Source organism: Strigops habroptila, chromosome Z (assembly GCF_004027225.2).
Source record: "Strigops habroptila isolate Jane chromosome Z, bStrHab1.2.pri, whole genome shotgun sequence".
Taxonomy (NCBI): domain Eukaryota; kingdom Metazoa; phylum Chordata; class Aves; order Psittaciformes; family Psittacidae; genus Strigops; species Strigops habroptila.
The window spans coordinates 79,566,629-79,590,075 of NC_044302.2; the positions used below are offsets into that span (position 1 = coordinate 79,566,629).

Sequence of the window (23,447 nt, forward strand, 5' to 3'; positions counted from 1 at the left end):
AATAATTCTGCATTGAAGTGTGACCACATTCTGTTTGTTGGGGTTTTCTTTGGAAATTTAAGTGTCTTTTACTAGGAGAGGAGGGTAGGCAGAAAATTGATTTTGTGCAATATACAAATAAAACCAATCTGTTCGTAAATCTATAAATATATTCCCTTTGTTTTGGAAAACAACAGCAGTTTTAAATCCTCTGTCTTAGGGGTGGCCTAAAATTGCAGGAAAATGAAAGATTTATTGTGGTCAGGGGGCAATTCAGGCAATTGGAATTCACACCCCTGCAGCATTCAGCCAGTTAAAGTGGGATGGTAGGGTTAATATTCAATAGGTGAAATCCACTTTGGAGTATACACAAGTAGAAGAGCAAGAATGATTAATTAAAGGTGTTTCATTTCATCCCAAGGTGTGCAGAAACAAGAGGTGGTGTGTAAAAGGCTGGATGACAACTCCATTGTACAAAACAATTACTGTGACCCTGACAGTAAGCCTCCAGAAAACCAAAGAGCCTGCAACACTGAGCCTTGCCCTCCAGAGTAAGTCATTAATCACTAAGATGGATGTGTTTTGCATAGATAGAAAAATCTTTGTAATCTATAATAAATCCTGTGGACCAAATGTGTATAAAATCTTAGTATTAGGGTCCTGTCTTATCAGACAGAATATTTGGTTTTGGTTTTTAGTTATGGTTTCTTGTTCCTCTGAAATCAGTTATGGAAGATGCATACTTTGACCTCGAGGAGGTCTGATTTGACTGAGGGATGCTGGTTTTTAAACTACACAAAGCAGCTTAGATATTGTAAGTAAAAACATACTAGCAAAGCAGCTTTTTTGGGTCTAAGTGTCAGATGTGGTTAAATTCTGCTCAGAGTAGAACTGGGGACCATTCTTAAGGCAACAATGACTGAAGAATGTCATTCGTGCCATAAATGTCATTCAGTGCCATAAATATTTACAGGCATGTACTATATGTTTGCCATATTTTAAAGTATATTACATTAAAATTTGGATTGAAATTTTCACGTGAGAAATGGTAAACATAGAAACTGCTTAGTAGACCAAACCATTTACTGATAATAGTTTTGCCAGACAACTTTCTCCCCAGGATACTCAGTGTTGTACAGTAATGCTGTGTGCCTTTAGGATTAGGTGCCTACTTCGTTACATCTATTTAGTTTTATTTTTAAAGATAGCTGTATGCTATATATTGAAAAGATAATTAAAACCACAGCAGCTCATTTGTTCAAAAATGAGATTTGCCAACGACCTATAGCATAACTTAATCTTACTACAAAAGCTGTTTAGAAACAATTGTGATGTTTTACACTAGAAAATAATTTCAGCATACACACAACAGCTCCTTACATTTTGAGACAAAACTTGTGGGAAAAAAACCCAGTTTCTTGATTCACAAGCTCTGGTTAGTGTAAGTTTGGTGTTAATCTGTAGGTATATTCTAATTGGGCATAAAAATCATAAATACTGATTTAATGTAGTTATTGCACAACAAAAAATACTGAGGTCTCTTTTAAGTGTCTCTTAGAAATTGTAAAATTGTAGCTTGAGGGAGAAATGAGACAAGATTATAATGCATTAAAATCCCAACAGGTCTTCATGAAGCCAGTTTCTTCCTAGAGTATCAGCTGCTTCCCTGGTGTGGTGACTGGTTGCAGGATGGCAGATCAATGTCTTCTACACTTACTTCCCCTGTGTCATGTACCATACTCATTTGACATAAACAGAAGTGAAGCCATTTCACTGCTCTCACCTTGAGTGTGTTTGAACATGAATGTGCTGTCTCACATAGAGGTCTAAATAGGTTAGTCTAAGTCACTGTCCCCACAGACTGACTGTAAATACATGTTTACCCTGCAAGGATATGCACTTGGATTCTGTTTGGATAACACTGTTTAGTATGGCTATAAGTGCACTAACTAAACTCTTCACCATTACTTGAGAGCAGAACTTGGGAAGTGTTTGTTTTTGGTCTGTTCCTTTTTACCAAACACATCCCTATCCTTTCCTTTATGCAGCTTAACTATTAACAAATTAGCACTTTAATAAGTAGCATTACCATAGTTATTCCAAACTAGTTAATTCTTATGTTTTGCACGGACATTATTTAACAATAAAACCCAAAACAAAACAACAAACCCTGATAACAAAAAAAACCCAAAACAAAACCCCAAACTGAGGGTGTGGGATCCAACCCACAAAGCAGGACACTTCTGGATTCTCCATCCAGTACTCAGCAGGGACACTGATGAACATAGTAAAATTCAAGTCATCAAGATAAAGTGGGTAGTGTGTATTAATCAGCATCTGCTTGAATATGTCAGAGCAGTTCAGTCCACATCTACCTCCATTCTTATGTTCCTCACAAGGTGAATACAGGTGCCAAACTCCTAAAGAAGGGTTCTTGATTCTTGATCCTGTTAAGTAGTCTAGAAGAAAGCTGTTCTAATAACAGTTACTCAGAAAAGTTTGACCCCTTTGGTTGGAATATTTATCACACACTTTTTACACAGAGTGGCCAAATATTTCTGTTTTTAATTAACACAATTCTACTTCCCTAGTGGTGTGTAGAAAAAGTTATGAAAATGTCATTCTTTCAAACAGAATGCCAATTACCTTATATTTGATGTCCCTGAGCTGCAGCAAAGCCTATATTTGTTCACAATATTTTGTTTGTTATTACGAACTCTTAAAGTTCCAGATTTTAAGATCTGATACAGGTAACTCATAGTTCTCACAGTACTGTCTTGCCATACAGTATAAACCTAAAAGGTGCCTGAGAATACACTTGAGCAAATCATAATACCAACTAAAAATTAACACCTCAGCTTTCCCAAAGCTCTGAAGAGCTTCTAATTCTCCCTACTGTGGTAAAACATGCATTTGGTGGCAAAGAATCACGAATTAATGCTCTTTTGCTGGGAAATTAATGACAGAATATGGCATATTTGTTTGCATCGCTGCATTGATCTAGGTTTGTCTTTAGCATACATGGCACATTCTGTTCCACAAAACAAGATAGTAGCACATGTGGGTTTTTTTGACAGAGCCTTCAGAAAATGATAAATCTTATGAGGCAGCTCCAACCATATGACTGTCATGCCTGGCATTTTTGGCATCTTGGCAACTTATGACAGCATACCAGAGTTCACCCTCATCCTTTGCAAGGATAATTCAGGCAAATGTATCTAATCAACATATGAAATACGGAAGACCAAATGTGCTCAACAATGTGATGAAATGTTTCTAGCTGCATTAACCATTCACCAATAGAAAAAAAAATAAAAATAATTACAGCCAGATTAACAGTTGCTGTAATCTCTATGGCAACACAAAGTGATCTAAATAAAATGTACAACTCCTGTCTTTTACTAGAGAGGCAACCATCTTGGATTTTAGCTTGTGCTACAACAGTGGTTCCCAAATATTTCCAGTTACAAACCCCTTCCAAAGAAATAACTTGAGGCAACTCCAGTACAAATCCACTTAAATAGCTGCAGTTTTATCAGGCTCAACACTCCTTTTTAACTACTATATCCTAGGCTGGGAATTGCTGCTCTAGAAAAATACAAAGTAGTACTATTATTGGAATATTTGATTGCAGTAAAAAGACCCATGAGTTTCTACTTTATTTCACTATGAATGCATGTATTGTTAACAATGATGTAGATTTAGTAATTTAAACCATTTGGATTCTGAGTTTGTGCAATTATCTACTCTGTTTCTGAAATGCATTAACTGAGTCTCCTAACTTTTTCTATCCAGATGGTTTATAGGGGATTGGTCAGAATGCAGTAAGACCTGTGATGGAGGAATGCGTTCACGAACAGTTCTCTGTATCAGAAAGATTGGACCTTCTGAGGAGGAGACACTGGACAATACCAACTGTTTAACACACCGGCCTATCGAAAAAGAGTCCTGTAACAATCAGTCCTGTCCCCCACAGTGGGTCGCTTTGGACTGGTCAGAAGTAAGGACATTTTGCTGTTTTAGAGCATTAGTAATAGCAGAGACAAGAGCTCTGACCACTGAATGTTACTGCATTTTCTGACACTTTGTGCTAAGTAAAGGATTAATAAGGAATTCAAAACCTCATAGATTTAGTATTCGAGCGTTTTCTTCTTTTCTCTTTCCTTCTATATTGTCAGTTCTGTTGTTCTACATGCAGAAAAGTATTTTTTTTTACCCCACTGTTAGTTAGCATTTCACACAAGAAATAGGGCACCAAAATCAAGGCAGATAAGATACTAAATGGTCCTTGTCCCTCCCTGAAAAGGTACAGTGTATTCCAGCCCTTTCAAAATGAATCTGACTTGGAGGAGAAAGGAGAGGAGTGAGAGGGAAAGAATAGATGAGTGGGAGGGGAAGTTCAGTTGAAGACTCTTATCATACCACTTCTGTGGCATTGATAGTTTGTAAGCTCTTTGCATCCATTATCACAGTAGTTTATTTCTGCTTGGAATATCCAGGCATCATCTCAGTACTAACAAATAGTATCCATATGACTCATTACAGAGCCATAGAAGTATGTTGTCTAAATGCTATTGCGCTTTAGCTACCTCCTCAAGACTAATTGCTCACTAATACATCATCAAAGCTGTCAACATCGCCCCTCTCATAAGAAGCTTAACAATTTCTTAAGGCCTTCATATCCAGCCTTTTATACAGCAGGAGTTATAAATTGGAGCAAAATCATTCTAATCTAAAGATTCAACCTTGACTAAGCGTCTGATTGTCATGGTATTTAATCAGGATTGTGGAAAAGTGCCAGCTTCCTTCTGGTATGAATTTTGCCAGGTGTAGCTTAGCAAACTGACTTGACTGATGAGATACAGTTTTAATATAATGAGAAAAATAGTGCTTTTTTTTTTTTTCTGTTCAGAGCTCCCAGAAATATAATGAATTGAAACTCCTATAGTAATACACATACAAACATTTTAATATACATTTTTATATATGCATTTTTATAATATTCTAATAGAAGTATGAAAATGAAAACAAGAATGAGCTCAAAAAGTGAAGAGTTGATTACTGCTTCCACTGAAACCAATGGCAAATCTTGCTGTTTTTCTCTGGAATGCAAATCCTGAAGTTTTCTTTTCATACTCAAAACATGCAATATGTGATACAAATTAATTACAATTAATTTTTTATTAATTTTACAAGTAATCTTTTATATGCTGGTGGACTTGTTGAGCACACACATTTTTTTAGTCCTCAGTGATAATTAACAAGAAATTCTGTGTCTTTTTGGTCAGAGGAAAAAAAAACTAGTGTAAACATTAAATAAAGTTCTTAGGAGAGTGTAAAAGTGCTTTTATAAAATACTAATTAAAACTAATAGTGTTATGTAGTCATGCTCAGGTTAAATCAGTTTTGCCATAGAATTATTCGCTCTTAGCAGTAGTTGAGCTTTGAATTATTTTGTCCACTCTAAATTGCTGCTTTAATATTTATCCAGATAATATACTAAATCAGGAAAAAACAATCTAAGGATTTCTTGACAAGAGCGTTATCAGACAAGCATATTTTCTTTGCATTCATATTACCATTAGTCATGACTTCCACTGAGTGAGTCAAAAATTCTAGAAGAACTTACTAATGGAAGACACCTTTTCCTGGTTTTGTTTGGGTATTTTGTCTTGCATTTGCTTTGGAGACAGATTTTTTGTTAAATTCTACTGATGCTTTTTGGTTTGGGTGATTCAGTATTATTGTAGTCAGACTATTTCCTTACCTTGCTTTCATTTCTGGGGACCGGTGTAGTGCATCTTACTTGATGGATTTTTGACTATGACTCAGAAAAAGTGGGTTTTTATTTTTTAAGGGATGTTGTTTTCTTCCACAGAACCAGTAGCAGAGAGAATATTTTTCTCAGATGGCAACTTAGATAAAAGAATGTGTCTTCAAGCAGGACTAGAAAATGGAATCACCTAAACTCAAATTTTGATACTCAAACTTTTGCTTATTTGCTGACACAATCTAGAGATTATGAAAGAGCATAGCTACATTGGGTTTTGATGGTTTTTGTAAGATCCTTTCAGCCTTGTCTCTTTTCTGTTTGTTTTTGACAGAATGCTCAGTCACTGAGAAGAAGAGATTGAGTGCAAGTGATTTTTAAGCACTCAGCTAGGAAGGGGCTCTTGCTTCTAGTTCCTGCTTGAAAGTCATGCATCTTATGTGAAATACTTGTGGGAGAAAATACACGCAACATTCCGTGGAATTTGTATCAGAACTGATGAGCGTGATCATGATGCCGAAGACCTCACATATTCATTCTCATTCTTTTTTGGTCTCCATTTAGCATTAATATTCTTTTTGTAGTTCAACCAGAGAGACAGAGATCTTTCTTCTCTTATTTCTCTCCTTCTCCTAGTTTTCTAGTAGGCAGGTACTTAGGATGCACAGGATTTAGGGTTAAAGCCCCTTCAGTATGATGATGATTGGACCTGGCTATTATTTATCAGAATTCTGAACACTGAAGTACTGTAGATAAGTAGGCAGTACCTTAGTAGGAAAGGATAGAACAGATTAGGAAAAGAAAGGTTAAATTTTTAAAACGGGCATTGATTGTATGCCCATTTTACAGTTCTGGATTGTGAAGTCCAAAAATGGAGGACTCATCTCTTTGCAGTCCAGTTTAAGATCCTAAATCTAAGCAAGGATGAGATTTAGGACAAACCGCTCCATTCTGTATCGACTAATTTAAGCGGCTCCCACTGAGAAATTTTCTCAAAGGTTGTGTTTGAGAAGTCAAATATCGAAGGTTGTATGTATATATACACCTTTACGTATGTATGGGGAATATTGATACCATACATAGCACTGTAGAACTGCTTTGAAATTTCTTTAAGTTAGGAAGAGATGATTTTGAATTAGACATGCAACAGTAAAGTTTGGATTACTCGTCTCTTTTTTTTTTTTGGAAAATGAATCTTAGGGGCTTTTCTTTTTTCCCCAGTTATATACTGACCTGTCCTGGATATACAGAAAGCCTTTGGTGTGTGACCATATATTGATTCAGTTCCACATAGTATTATTTCCCAGATAATGTTTTGTTTCTACAGCTGCTTTCATATGAAAGGCAGTTCCACTCTTGACAGTTTAGCACGATCTATATGTAAGGTTTATGCTATCAGAAACCAATCCTGGTCCAAATACTGCAGATATACTTGTGGAATAAAGGTTAACACGCAAATAGGAAATTCTAAAACTGTACGTCCAAATCTCCTGGTCAGCTGTTAGAGGGACCGATTTGAAGAAGGTCTTGAGTTTTAATTTTGTTAGCGCTTGTCTCTTTCCCCATTCTGCAGTTGTGCTAATGTAGATGACAGTTAACTCTCAGTAGTAAAAAGGAAGGAGAAAGGGATGGGAACCAATATGAAGAGGAGAAAAGGTAGAGGTCATTGGACTGGCTTCTTTTCATTACTGTTTTATTAGCTACTTGCTGTTAAAATGAGCAGAGGGGTGATAAAAGGAGGAAAAACAAGAACTGTGTGAAAGCAGAATTTATATTTAAATAGCAAAGGAGAGAAAAGCATGCATTGTAGGAGAGGGTACAGTATTTCTATCTGAATAGTCTGGTTCCTGTGGAGTCCAGTAAAGCATTTATCTTCCCCTTGTTGATTCAGGAAAAATGTGTTTATTGTAGCTCAGCAGTCTGTATGCGAGGTGGAGAAAGACTGTACTAAGGTCATATTATGAACAGAGAGTTCTACTTTTAATTTCTGAAATGCCCACTCAAGTTCATTTCACAGTAGTGCTACGTGTGGCAGACCATTTTGCTTTTCAGCAAAGTGCTTTTCTTAAACCTAACCTAAAAGCTCTTATATATAAAAGTAAATAGTAACACCATACCCTAAATGTAAACAGCAAATCTACTTTTATTAAATTAAAACTTATAAAAACTTGATAAGCAATCATCAGTCAGCTTGGTTTTGTTTCTAAGCATTTAAAAAAATATTATCATCTTGGTAAAATCGTAATTATACTTTGATTATAAGACCATAAATATATTTTCCTGATTTCCATAATAACATTTCTGACACTTTTACTGGCTTTGTACTGAGATTTTCATTATTTACGGCAATATCTTTTCAGTGCACACCGAAGTGTGGCCCAGGATTCAAACACCGAATTGTTCTGTGCAAAAGCAGTGATCTTCTAAAAACTTTTCCAGCCGCACAGTGCCAAGAAGAAAGCAAGCCACCAGTCCGCATCCGCTGTAGTTTAGGCCGATGTCCTCCTCCTCGCTGGGTTACTGGAGACTGGGGACAGGTGAGATAGTTCATAGAAGTATTTATTGCTGTTATTCTACACATTAGAAGAACACAGATAAAGATAAGGATATCCTTCTAAGAATAAGACGTGGCTGGAAATAGGTAAGAGATGGTTCCCATGACTGAAACAAAAGCTTCTTCCCTTTTTGTCTCAGATTGAAATGTAATTCTGAATCATAGTTGTCTCCTGAACTATAAAGGGTTTGCTGACAGCAATCTAGTTTCTACTGGATGAGTTTCTGTATGCATTTTGTAAAAAATAGTCCTGTTACAGGTTTTTTGGAAGAGGATTTTGGGATACAACAATGTTGCAAGGTTTAGTATTTTTAAAATACATTTAAATTTCTTGAGAAACACAAGGGAGATACAAAGCCGATTCTTATTTTAGTGACATTTATGTATATATATCTCTGCCAAGACCCCTTTGAGATTTATATAATTTTATGTAACATACACTGAATTACCAGACAGGGCTAGCTAAATTGTTGCAGGACAGGCTGAATAGTGCTGCCATTATGCAGTGTTTTAAATATAATATACTGAGTTTCCTTCTTTCTTTATATTCTGGATCTCAGTTAAGATCAACAGCCTGTTTTTAAAACAGGATTCTTCAGTTCCTAAGTTTGCAGAGTAATTTGCCACTCGTGAAAATAAACCACTTTAGCTTAACTAATCAGGGGACAATCATTTGTGGTATTACAGCCTAATCTTTTCTTTGATGGAAGTTGTTCAGATGTGCATTTATCTTACATTGATATTGAACTAAAATCACTGTTTAATTCTTGAAATTAAAAAATGTTTAGAAACAGTGAAGTTGGGGATTTTTTTTTGAAAAATTGTTTCCCTTTTCCTTAAAAAAGGTCCTCTAGCAGGTTCAAATTCTCATTCTCCTTGTTTTTTCTTCTGTATTCTAAAGTCATTATTTCTCTCTTGAAAAATATGAGCTTACACTCAGACATAGTACATCAAATAGTGTAAATTATATTCTTATACCCCTAATCTGAACTGTGCAGGGAGCCAGCGTTGCATTATAGTTTGTTTTCTTTGAAAGATAAGATAATTTTATGAAAATATTTTCTCTATTAACCAATTATCTTCAGATGCCTGTCTCCTCTAAAATTTGTTCTTGCATACTGTTCCTAATTGCTTTCCTGTTACCTGTTTTATATTTAAAAATTGGATCCAAGTTTTTTTTTTAATTTCTGTCTTTCTTATTTCTAGTGTTCTGCACAGTGTGGTCTTGGGCAACAGATGAGAACAGTACAGTGCCTCTCATACACCGGACAAGCATCCAGCGAGTGTTCAGAAACGCTTAGACCTCCATCCATGCAGCAGTGTGAAAGTAAATGTGACAGTGCTCCCATTTCCAACACAGAAGGTAAATTTGGCATCTTAAAGTGACATGGTCAGTATTACTGCATTAATTTATTAGTAAAAGACTACATGACATCATCTCTCAGACTGTGAAAGAATTTTTGCAATTATTTTCTAATTAATCATTGTAGTTCAAAGGTGAATATAATAATACAAGTTCTTTATTGGTCTAATAGAAAAGTCCATTATAGTAGGGGCAGCATGATATAATTCTCATCCACTGACCTTCTACGTTTTCCATCAGTGGTTAACATAACAATGTAGTGGCAAAAATAATTGATTACATGTTAATTGAAAGACTGGGACCACAAATTTAATGCCACACAGTGCTACAAGCCTGTTCTTGTGAATCTACTTCAATTTTTTCATCGGCTTCTTCTAATTAACTTTTAATTTCTCGAATTTGTAATGCCCATTTGAAATAATTTTTTTTACACAATAGTCTAATTAATTAGACTATTAATTAGCTTCATCATAACATATTTTTGCTAGAGGATATATTAGATAATAATGTCAATATAAGTTTATTAATATTTATGAAAGGCTCAGTATCATAAATTGTCGAAGCCAACCTATTAGGAAATGCTGTCTTTGAAGTAGAATTGGAGTGGTAGGCAGTAAAAGGAAAAAAGTTTCCTCATTGATTGTGAAAATTTAGAATAGTTTCTCACCAGATGAGTACATTTCAGTTTGCGTGGAAGGAGAAAAAAAAGAAAAAATTACTAAACACACATGTCCAAACCCCAAGAAAGATTGCACAGCGGTAATAGTTCTTTTGAAACAATTATTTTCTAAATTGTGAGTACTTAACCGCAATGTCACGAACACTGCACCTTTTAACATAACAAGTCTCTGCACAGTATATAATGGAGTATCTTTTACACAGGTGCCCCAGCTACACTGGAGTTTAGTAACCTATTTATGGGGAACAAATACTCTGATTTTAAATTAAAAAAAAAAAAAAAAGGCTAATTTATGCTGCAGTCTACCTGGATTTGGTGTTCGTTCAGTATCTACTGTATCTATTCAGGTCCACACCAGAGATTCAGAGTTGTCATAAAACTCTGTCAAATGGAGACGTCTGTAATAAAATGGGAGCACACTAAAATCATCCCAGAAGTACACTAATGATTCAGTGTATGAGCACCATAATTTATGGCTTGGAAGTTTTAATTTTAAATAGAGGTTTATAATCCCGTTTTGTCATTTGCAAAACATCTTCGTAATAGAATTTTCCTTGGTTATTACTGGTTATTGTAATTCTTATTTTTTATGTTTAGTGCTCTCAAGTATCTTTACTTGAAGATTATGAATCTAGGAAAACATTCTGCCCTTTAGAGCTCAAAGGCTAAATGATGGTTTATTTCCAAACACAGATGTTGACTTTTCTCAAAGTAAGGGTGGTAATAAAGTACCTACAAGTGGGCATGATTTAGTCCCAGTCTCCTCTTAGTTTCAAGATGACATGGTCATATTGGCTTTTTATATTCACATTACATTAGTACTTCTTCAATATTATCAGAAAAATTTGCAAATCTCCTATAAATGAATACAATCGGGGGGGTTCTGTGTGTCATCTGTGCACGTTTTATGGCCGTGGACTTCTTGCAGTGGAACCGTGCAGAGTAGTTATGAAAAGTAATCCGTTTGGTAATAGTGTTTTTCAGGGACCTATACCTTCAGTGGAAAATTTTTTGGGATCCACAAATAGAAGATGTTGATAATCACTTCATAGTATTCCAGGTGGATGCAGCTCTTTGGCCTGCACTCCAAGTGGGTTAGGCTGTCAGCTCCTCACTGACAGCCATGAGCCTCTTCAGTGCAGTTAGGAAGAATTGAAGAGAAAAAGATAGAGCACAATCTCTTCCAACAGAAACAGTTCCCAACATGTTGCCACTTAGTATCCCATTTTTGTGTATGTCCCACATAGAGGGTATTTACTGGAAACCCCTAATTATTTGTAAGTGATGAAGTGACTCAAATAGCTCAAAAGTAAATGTAATCTCAAAGTTCATTTAACAATTTAAAATACCTATGTCCTTTCAGAAGAATCTTGCTGCAGTCCATGAAATACTGTTCCAAAATTAGACAAAAATTTTGACTTCAGGGTCTTTTGTCAATACTTTTGCAGGTATTTGTGAAATATATACTCTAATTTATACACATTTCAGAGCTGCTATTAAATACTGAATGTAACAAGCTCAGAATGACAATTTGCAGAATAATGTGTATATATTGCACATTTTCTGCCTTAAAATCTTATTAGATGCAAGAGGAGCTGACATCTCATGTGTTAGTAAAGTGCTGGCCTTTAAACAGAGGCCTGTCTTTTGCAGCATACTGTAGTTGATGAATAGCTTGTCAGATTTCAGGAACTAACTAATCATAAAAGAGCACAACTATATTTGGAAAGGTAATACTTTCTGAGAAAGAAATATTTCTGTTCTAATATTTCCTTGGGAATGTACTTGTGAGAGGGGTATACTGTGCCTGTACGCTCCCGTCTGTCTGTTTTCAGGTGCAGTGGGATGTGAAGTGTGTATCAGTATTTGGGTTTCAGGGAATGAGTGAAGTTTCTCAGAGGGAGGGTTCTGCACCTGGGAAGAGCATGTGCATAGCAGAGCGCGCCTCCTCTCATGTGGAGACTTTGTCCAGCCAACACCTGCTCGCACTGCCTTGTGCTTTGGGCCCCACTGTGGGGCAAAAGCAGCATCAGCAACAGAGTGAGACTGGCTGAGGGGATTCCTCTCTGGTTTCAAACCCCAGCAAACCTCCCGATTGCTTTCATTTGTCCAGCTCCAGTGCTAGCAACCTATAGAACCCTTTCAACAACTTCTGCACAATGATCATGTTGCTAAAGTATGGAAGCACTTTCCTGGGATCAGTACAGGTTTTTTATATAAAATAAGAGTCAAAATTTGGGGGATACAGAAATAATAGAAGAAAATTATGATGTATCTTCTCACATTTTACATCTACTTTAGGTCTTTGTTTTCTTTAAACTCTTGATTGGTGATTTAGAATATTGCAGATGGGGTTTTGATGGGCTGCCTCTGATGAGGATAACATTGCATTTGTTGGAAGTGAACTACAGGCAGCAAGGACCACATGATTTCAAATGTGTTCAGAATTATTTTATTCTCTTAAGTATATATATGTCTGCTGAATCTAGACTGCTAAAAGCCATCTGAAATTTCACCTGAAAAACTATTCTATTCTTATGTCATTTTAGTTTTCCTTGTGTTTTGTATGATATTTCTTTGCAGTCTCTTCAGCCGAAGGCACAGTGACAGTCTGTGATTTTATTACTGTTAAGTGGTAGTTAATATCGTAATATTGTCTGATCTAGCCACGAAGTTCAGGAAGGGAGAGTTTGATACCTGTAGCTTACTGAAACATATTAATAGTAGTTACTAGGAACAAAAAGGGCTCTGCTAAACCTCTTCCATTCAACCACAGTCCTATGAAGAATAGGCTACTTCATCAGCCACCATATCTGTTTCAAAACTGATTTTTAAAACAGAAGTTGTGGGCAACTTCCAGAATATTGCCTCACTGCTGTCCAAATGGCATTGCCTGAACAGGGTCTAGTTTTAGTCAAGAGGAAGAATAATGTAAAGAAATATGAAATACGATAATTTCAAATCCTACTTTTAGCAAAAATGCAATTAGTGGCTTTTACCTGTATTTAACTAAATACAGTGTGTATGAGGGTTACTTTTGGGGTTGAGTGAACTTTTCGCTTCTCGTCAAGATCAAGTGAACCTTTTTATTCCTCACTTCATTTATAATTCACCATCTGTCTTTCCTATATTCCCAGTCTTCACAAACACGAAGACCTGAAATATATCTGGAAGATATTTGACCTCTTTTGGGAAGAGTTTTTTGAAACTCAGTAAGACGCAGTGACCGTGTGTGGTTGCTGATAGAGAAATATGTCTATTTCAACCAGCCACCCCCAGTGCCTTTTCTTCTGGCATCCAACGCTATTTCCAAATTGAGAATTAGAAATTTAGAAAATAGTACACAAAACATTGGGTAGATGGAATAAAAAATTACAATGAAAGCACTATATCCATGTTAGTGAAAGTTTAATTCGTTTCATGACCTCTATAGTTATCTAGCTAAAACCATGCATACTGCCATGATCAGAGGTACTGTTCAGTACAGACCCTGAAGTTCAGCCTTGCTAATGCTTTCCTAGGTTCAGATACTAAACATTCTCATCTGCACTTAACTTGCTACTACAGTATGCTTGCGGCATGACTGCGCTGTCCACAATTACCAGTTCCTGATCAAAAATAATGTACTATGTGATTGTGTGTAGAAGGAAGACAAATAGGAGTAGCTGATTGATTATACATGCTGCCTGTGTTTGTTTCACTATTACTTTTTTACTTTTCTTAACTGTTTGGTGTGTCTGTTGTCTCTTTCATATTTGGCTTGCAGACATCTCAGAGTAGAAGACTGTTGTTATGTCAGGCCTTGGAGCAACAGCGTCCTGGCCTCATCTTCACTTAGAGATACCAAATCAATACAGAAAAAGACAGTGGTGAAAGTACTGCTAGTTCATCTCCTTTTTATTCACATTTTCCTTATAGCTGTTGTAATTTGAGAAAGATTATAGGAGGAAGACAGTATCAAATCATAGAATTGTAGAATCATAGAATGGTTAGGGTTGGAAAGAGCCTTAAGATCGTCTAGTTCCAACCCCCTGCCATGGACAGGGACACCTCATACTAGATGCAACCTTACAATGCAACCTTAAAAGAGTAAAAACTTACAGCATTCTTTTGAGACTAATAATTATCTGACAAATTAATCTGATTTCATTCTTCTCATCACTTAATTTTTGTAATTCAAACTTGTGTGGTTTACTTTTTCTCTTTATACGTCTCTTCCATCTTCCTACGTATGAAGCAAAGCTCCTTGCCAAAGTCCTATTTTAATACCAGTCTGGAAGGAACTATGCAAATGCTTTTAACTACAAATCACCTATCAGGCATATACCACAATTTTCACTCCAATGCAAAGGAAATCTGCAGCAGCAACATCTGAGATCTAGAACCTGAGTGTACCTGTGTGCTCTCCGATACAGCTGTAGCAGAATAAGAACTGGGCATGGACCAAACTATTCCGTTCCCTATTCCTGCTTTCTTTCTACAGAAAGGGAACTGAGCCAGAGGAGAACCACAGCAGATTCTAGCAGTGCTCCTGTAATGTACCCTCACAGTCACTTTAGAAACAACCTGTGGGGGATGGAAAAGAAAAAATCCTTCCTCTGTGTGTTAGAGCTCTTGTTCTCCCTTCCAGAGTGAGATACGTGCCAGCAAGGGCTGCTGAGGCAGTAAGCCCAGCATACAGGGAAAACATAACTGTGAAAGAAAGCCCTTACATGTCTGTTACAGGCATAAAAATAGCTTTTCCTCCTGCATAAAAGAAACTGTGGATGTGTGGAACTAAGCCTATAATATGAGCCACCATTCAGTCCAGTCACTGAACTCACTCTGCTGGTGCCTTTATTCATAACACCCGTTGTTTTCTACATCCCTGTTAGTTGAAACGCACATGCTATTTCAAGGATTCTTACAAATGCAGAGGCATGGTACCAATAGTGTGAATTGTTAGATTTTGGATAACCTTTCATGGATGGATAAAATAACTCCTGAGAAAGAAGCTATAAAAGTATTGTAAGAAAAATGACTCACATTTCCTAACTGTATAAAGTGATCATTTATCCCAATAAATGATAACTCTTCCAAGACAAAGTGGGCACACTTCTAAATGTCTGAGAGAGAAGCCCTGCAAATATTTTTATGACTTTTTAAATATATTGTATGCACTAGGCTGGACTAAAAAGAGTCGTTATAAAGAGGGCAAGGTGGATGGATAGAGAAGCATTTAAATATTGAATTTTCTTTGTACTTTGATTTTAATTTCTGATTTTTTTCTCTTTAATGCCCTTAATTATTAGAATGCAAAGATGTGAACAAAGTGGCATATTGCCCACTGGTGCTGAAGTTCAAGTTCTGCAGTCGAGCATACTTCAGACAGATGTGCTGCAAGACCTGCCAAGGACACTGACCCACAGAAAGCACAAGAATGTGCCTTGTTATTATCGTTGTGGAAGAGTGTCCATCGAAGAGAGCCACACAGCGGAATGAGATTGACGTCCTTGCTAATGCATTACCCTGTGGAAAACGTAACCACTGGTCAGCCCCAGCTGACAGGATTTCAATATTATTTTAACTTCTGTGAAGTGGGATTTATTAATCCAAAGTGCTGGACACAGTATAAGGAGGGCATGCCAAATTGGAAAGATCCACACAACACATATAGAATAGCTTACTGTGGAACATTTGTGTTCTTTTGACTAAATCACATAGTCTGTTTACCTCCTTGGACCATTAAAATAATTTTTATTATGGACTTAGCAATGACACTGAATCCATTTGTATTTAAAACTGTTTAAAATGTAGCTGTTATGACTTGGTCGACAATGGAAGTGAAGAAGAATCAAAAAAACGTTAAGTCATAGCTTAAAAATGTTAACTATTTTATCTCACGACACAGCACCACAATTTAAATTATAAAATGAGCTTGGAAATGTTTGTTATTTAAGGAGCAGAAATCTAAAAAAAAAAAAAAAAAAAAAAAAAGTATTTTTCCTTCATTCCACCTAATTCCCTTTGGAGTAATCCGTATTTCCTGAACACTGCTGTGAGCCATATATAAAGCTACACTAAATAGAACAACCATGAGGGACTTAGTTTTAAGAGGTCCAATAGTTATTGCAGTGGTGCATGAAATACAAGTGTGCTATGAAATGCAATCTATGTTGCAGGTTTATAGCCATCTTATGATTGTACAAGTGAAGCTGAGATTTCCACTGAAAGGGAGCATATTTTAGTATCAAGGAGGAGGCAGACTCCCAACAGTGGTGAAGACTGTATTGCCAGCTTCTTCACTACTACCGTACAGGTTGCTTAGAATTTAGACTTTGACTCCAGCTCACTTCTGTTTACAAAACCAACCACAAAGAAGAAACAACTTTGTGGGCATCTTGATCTGGTTTACATGTTACTTTGGATTCTCCAAAACTAGGGTATTCCAGTGCAAAAGGTAAGCCTACTGTGTAACAGCAACAATCCTTTGCAAAGCTCGAAGTTAAAATGGATTCCAGATGGTCCCTTCTTTGATACCATAGCAGAAGGGCATTTGTTTATGAGAAGGAATATGTGAATGTGCAGTTCAGGAGACCACATCTGAGTGGGCAAGGATTACGACCAAAGAGTTAAATGGCTCATGGAGGTATCTAGGTTCTGTTCAAATGAGAAGTCAAAAGTGTGCTTGAGCCAAGAGGCGTCTTGGACTATCAGGAGTAAAGCACACTGTAAAAAAGGGGATAGAATGAAGTCTAGCTACCTTCACCTAAATGGGCAGGTACATATTTAAAGCTGGACCATATTTAAAGCTAGGGGCAACTTTCAGCATGAGACTGGAACAAAGTCATGCCTCTAGGTTAGTAGTTAGATGCCTTAACTATGCTGCTGCCATACTCCATTTATTTCATACGACCATATTTTTAATATTCACCAAATACTTTCCATTTTTAAATGTGAAACCAAACTACTTAGGCAAGTCACATTCAAGAATCTACCATAAAAAAGTTAATTGTACTTCTCTTGCCCTTCACTTTTCAGTAACAGACTCAACAAGGAGATAAGGAAAATAGGTACTTGTTTATATTAATATATTGTACTTGAACACGTGCATTTTGCAACAGGTACTTGATGAATGTGCTTTTGTGTCCAACTATGCCTCCTTTGTTGTAATGCAATTAAAATTAAGTGAACAATGTGTTACAAATTCTCAAATAGCACTTTCAAAAAAAAAAAGGACTCTTCAGTGAAAAATAATTTCAAAATACAATGAGTTTGAAGCGTACCAGTGTATTTTACCAATAACAAGCAAAATGTGTTGCACACTATTTACTAATGTGAATTAACATGGAACAACAGATACTTGTTAACAGGACTCATACTATGAAACCCCCAACACATTGATAATCTATCTGTGGGATTTTGTGCAGCCCACGTATTCATGACCATCGAATTCCTGTCATCTGCTACCTCTTGCAGTATTTCCACTTCCGTATGCCTGTGACCAGTGGAATTCATTTTCAGTTGGCTTGCATGTATTCACATATGCTTCTCTGCTGCTCTCATCACCATGTAAACAATTCCTGTTAAAACTGACACCAGTAGATAAACCCCCCCAATCTTCGGGAGTTGCACATAGTGATTAAGGGCGGTATGCAGTCCTTGTCTGTTAAGTGAATGGACTTGCTATGTCCTTTTGACAAAACACCTTGGTGCTAGCATGCCCTGGCTAGGTCAAAAATATGATGAAAGGGAAAGGGGTTGCTACAGCATTCCCTAAGCAAGAGGCCTCTTTGTATCAGGGTCCAGTTTTCTCCAGGGCATGATTTTGTTTATCAGCTAATGTGTCTTTTCATCTAATAAGAAAAGGGTTTTCTGTGTATTCAAAATAAACCTTTTTTTTTTACCTCACTTAGGACATTAAAATTGTAATGAGTGTTTCCAAAGACACATTTTGCTCTCTTACTGGTGCTAGAACGCTAGGGAGTCTGATGTTTACTCTGCAGCATAACAGCACTGAGGTTGGAATTTAAAGAACTCCCTAGAGCAACATTGAATTGTATTGTTAAAGGGAACAAAACGCAGAATGTATGTGGATTTGCAAACTAAGCAACGCTTCAGACTAAGACCGGAAAATTAAACCTAATTCAAAGAAAAATAATTGGTTTTGACAGCACAGTTCACTGCTGCTGCGACACTGTAGCCATCTATATAATCTAAGATAAATAATATTATATTCCTAAATAGTGACAAAAGGGCTATTTGTATAGGCTATAAATATAACAGGCCTATAATCAAATAGAATATGACATGCAGAAATCAATCTGGTGCCAGTAGTTCCACTGAGCAATACTATCAGCTGAAGAAGATCAAAACAAATAAAAATCTAGAGATTAACCCCTCAAGGTGTATTCACCCAAAATTAGTCCATTTCATTAGGAACTTTGTAATGGAGTGAATGTCACATAGATATCCTTAATAATACAGACTGAAATTACCTTTGTATTATTGTGATTAGTTGCTTATTATTTTATACTCAGTATTAATGTGGTACACTGTTACTTTATTATATTTTTGCTTTTGTAAATTATATTCTAATTTATTGTCATGTTTGTTAACACTTGTTCTACATGCATTCTTCTGCTTGTAATGAAAACAAAAAATATTGTAACACATGATGCAGTGAAATTCCACACCAGGCACAGATTTGTTTTTAACATAGATAATTTAGTAAAATAAAACTGCAGCTTTTAAGAATGATACCCATGGTACGATTGTTTATTCCCTGACTTACTAGAATTCTGTATGCTTAACATTTACTTCATCAGATACATCAAAATATATGTAAGATTTTCTTTTCAAGTAACATCTATACGTTATGCTAGAATACTGTCCTTGGTATCAGTGATGTTTGTCATATATAAGAAAAACAATAAGGAAAAAATAAGAAGACAGTCATGTATATTATTAGATAATATTTTAGCCGAAGCAGTAACATAGATCAAGAATGAAATTAATGACAGCAAAAATATCCTGTACTTCCTGGAATGATTTCAGTAACAGCCAGTCAATAATAAAAATAAAATGTCCTCCTCGCATTGAGCTTTAAAAGTTTTATCTGAAGTTTACCTGAAGCCATGATGGGTTTATGTATAAAGAAGAAAGTAATTTCAGAAGATATAGTGCTTAGGTCACTGTTGCTAAGAGATAAAAGCATAGCATTACAGAATCATAGGATGGTTAGGGCTGGAAAGGACTGTAAGATCATTATATTCAGTTTCTTATTGACCAACACCCCCAAGTCCTTTTCCACAGGGCTGCTCCACCTAACCTGTAGCTGTGCCTGGGATTGCCCCGGCCCAGGTGTAGGACCTTGCAGTTCGCATTGTTGAACTTCATGAGCTTGGCATTGGCCACCTTACAAGCGTGTCAAGGTCCCTGTGGATGGCATCCCTTCCCTCCAGCGTATCATGGAATGGGTTGGGTTTGAAAGGACCTTTAGATCATCTAGTTCAAATACCCCTGCCATGGGCAGGAACGCCTCACACTAGACCATGTCGCCCAAGGCTCTGTCCAGCCTGGCCTTGAACACTGCTGGGGATGGAGCATTTGCCACTTCTTTGGGCAACCTGTTCCAGTGTCTCACCAGCCTCACAGTAAAGAACTTCTTCCTTATATCTAACCTGAACTTCCTCTGTTTGAGGTTTAAACCCATTCCACCTTGTCCTATCATTACAGTCCCTAATGAAGAGTCCCTCCCCAGCACCTTGTAGGCCCCCTTCAGATACTGGAAGGCTGCTATGAGGTCTCCACACAGCCTTCTCTTCTCCAGGCTGAACAGCCCCAACTTTCTCATCCTGCCTTCACATGGGACGTGCTCAAGCCCCCTGATCATCCTCATGGCCCTCCCCTGGACTCGGTCCAACAGCTCAATGTCCTTTTTATGTTGAGGACACCAGAACTGTACACAGTACTCAAGTGGGGTCTCACAAGAGCAGAGCGGAGGGGCAGGATCACCTCCTTTGACCTGCTGGTCATGCTCTTTTTGATGCAGTCCAGTATACAGTTAGCTTTCTGGGCTGCGAGCACACATTCTGGGCTGCAAGCCACTGTGATTCTTTTCTTACCTGGTATAATAAAAATATCTTGTATGGAAATCTCTGATCAAGTCCTGTGAATTTTTTCTTGCGTCTCAGTTAAAATCTCAGTTCTGGTTTAATGAAAATAATCGCTCTACTATTGTGATTCAAATGCAAAAGAAAGTGCAGAGAACCTTAAATATTTTGAAATGGTTATTCGTTTTTATTCTATTTACAAATGATTCAAAAAGCAATTACCTGTTTTAAAGGTACGGGTATTTCTACCTGTGCTCTGTCACAAGCTTTTATTGCCCTACAGGTCAGAAGCTAAAGATGAAGTAGTCTTAGTAAATAATGCATTCTAATAACAGTTTCTCTGTCATTCCAAAACTGTGTTGACTTTCCTCCCATACATTCACACTACAGGTTTTACCCAGTAGGTTTCCCACTATTGTTCAGTTTTAAGTATTATTCTTCCTCCCTGGAGCATTTGTGGTTTAGATTGTGATGACAAACTGGGTACACTGAAATGGATGCTGTTGTGTTTCCCTGTCTTTTCCTCCTCCTGCTACCTTAAACCTAACATTGCCTGTGTTGACTATAGATTTCCTGGCACACAAAATTCCCTTCAGTCTTCTTAAAATGCACTCTTCCTGTGCCTGAACTTCCTCCTGGAGTCAAACCTACTACTACAACTCTCTGTTACACTTTTTCAGTTTGTTTGTTCAGGAAATGGACACAATTTTTACCTGGGATACTTGCTTTTCCTTTCTCTGTTTTGCCTTGCTATACCCTGCAACTGCTCCTTCATCAGTGAACTCCCTGTTATCTCTGAAATTATCTGATCTACAAGTAGCACTTTTAAATATCTTCTGTAGAATGCTGAATAGGCCTTGGTTATTTTGCTGACTTTTTTATTATTATTTATTATTACTAGGAACTAAGATCCAGGACTCTTCTGTGTGGAGGTTTACTGCATGAGTCCTGTGAGCCTCATCTGGAGTCAGTCAGTCATCAATCTAAGAGTCTTAAGACAAGACCGTTACTAAGCTGCGGCCATCAGTCTGAGAGAAGTGACACCCTATCTGGCTGTCTTCCCTTCACCACAAGCAACAATTAGGTGGAAGGGATGGATCATTGCTTCTGTGTGGTCCCTCCAGTCTTTCTCCTAGACGGAATGGTGTAAGAGCATTTGTATGCAGTAACTAGGATGGAATCCCAAACAGATTTATAAGGGCTCAGTCAGCCACAGAACAAGGTTTACTACAGCACTAGGAACTTGGTAGTCTCCCAAGTATATTTGGCCCAGCTAAAGGGGGAGTTCATGCCCAGTTTAGGAAACCAAGCCACTCAGAATGCGGTATCGTGTGCATTTAAGGATACTGCATAATTTAAGGATTTAAGGATCCCTTAAACTGGCATATCACCTAAGCACCACACATCATTTATTTTCTTCTATTTCTGACATTTTCATTGAGCTGGACAGGCTACAGGACACATAGTTTAAGCTCAGAGGTCGTATAGCTGCCAGTCAGAAAAATGACTGAAATCTGACCTGGAAAGCATGTATTTCTGCTTGAAGAGTAGGAGGATGCCATTCCTATAAACAGGAAGGCCTTTTCAGAGAAGACCTAGCAAGATCGCTAGATAAATAATCTCACTTCTTTAGTAATCCTGTTTGGAACAATTTCATCAGATCACAGCTTGAGATAGAAAAGGAAGTGTTTTGGAAGCTAAAAGTGGATGCTCAGCCAGAGAGTGCTCCAGGCTTCAGTTGTTATGACCACCCAGAGGGATCAGATTTGGCCTGGCTGATAAAGGATAAGCCATGGCTTTTGGAAATTGGATATTGTCAATGCTAAGCACATCAATATCTGTGTTTGTTTACTCTTCTGCCCACGCCCCTATCGAAGTCTTCATAACTGTACATGCTCTTGCAAAGTTTATCACATAACAAAATTATCATTCATACTGTTTGAAAACCCATCTTGCAATATGATTAATGTTTTGCAATGAAGATCAGTCTTCTGTGAGGATTCAAGATCTCTTTTCCCTTGGAAGCAGCTTCGTACTGAGTAAAGTTTTGTGTTCAAGAAAGCTGAGGTAACAATTCTGCACATGTAGGCACGTCTTACAGATATCTTCATGGAAAGACATGGACCATCAATCTAACTGGAATTTCTGAAGACAAACTTAAGTTGAGAGTGCATTTTAAGTTATTGCCACATTTGTTCTGAGGTTAGCTATGCTTTTATAAAGCAAATAATTTTACAGAAGTGCAGTGCATTTAATTAGGTTCACTGCCTTCTAACATCTTTGAATGCTGATCAGAGGCAGAGTGAGAGCCTTGCACATGCACGACAGCATGTGTTGGAAGTTTACAGTCATTTCCAGGACACTCCTTTTCACTCCTCAGAATCCACACAATGGGACAGGCCTTCTCAGCCCTCCACCACCTTCTTCCCCCAAGTGACTGCTTCTCCTCTTTCTCACTGTTTTGACGCATCTGTGAATCTCCTATTTGGTGTATAGTCCTGCTGTCTTTGATCTAATGTTTTAATGTGAATGTTGTTGAGAGTTTTCACATCTGTGGCTTAACACTGTTGTATGTTGAAAATGCAGATTTTAGGCTGTTTTTTAATTATTTATTGAAGTGTAAAAACTTTATAAAATCTAAACAAGAATTTAAAAAAATGCTAGAGATGCATTAGAATTTTTTTTCCAAATAAGATACCAGATAAACATAATTTTTCAATTTTTTTCTACCACAATAGTTAAAGACCCCCTCAAGATGCTTTTTTTGTACTAGGAAAAACACTGAGTTAGTAGCAGATATAAACAGAGGGAACTGAGACTCTTTTTTGGTCTCTCAGATTCTCTTTTACGTTTAGCCTTTGCTATTGAAATGCAGTATCAAAACAAGACCTTCTGCAGCAAAAAGGGATCTCAAACATCTCTTTTGGCCTTTCTGGCTCAAAGTTTCCTTAGAAGTTTGTTTACCTAAGATAAGGTTACATTGTTGAAACCATCCTGTCAATTAGCAG

General features: G+C 37.1%; 1 protein-coding gene across 5 annotated transcripts in view; it reads left to right on the forward strand.

Annotated features, from left to right (window-relative positions):
* Nucleotides 1–19,084, forward strand: part of ADAMTS6 (ADAM metallopeptidase with thrombospondin type 1 motif 6) — a 144,338-nt gene extending 125,254 nt beyond the window's left edge. For all 5 annotated transcript variants that reach the window (XM_030470371.1, XM_030470370.1, XM_030470372.1 and 2 more), the window contains 5 exons: nucleotides 401–530; nucleotides 3,775–3,979; nucleotides 8,110–8,286; nucleotides 9,510–9,666; nucleotides 15,637–19,084. In XM_030470371.1, the coding sequence (XP_030326231.1) occupies nucleotides 401–530; nucleotides 3,775–3,979; nucleotides 8,110–8,286; nucleotides 9,510–9,666; nucleotides 15,637–15,746 (779 nt within the window). In that variant the 3' untranslated portion in view covers nucleotides 15,747–19,084. The remainder of the gene's footprint in view (nucleotides 1–400; nucleotides 531–3,774; nucleotides 3,980–8,109; nucleotides 8,287–9,509; nucleotides 9,667–15,636) is intronic.
* Nucleotides 19,085–23,447: the final 4,363 nt, after the last annotated feature.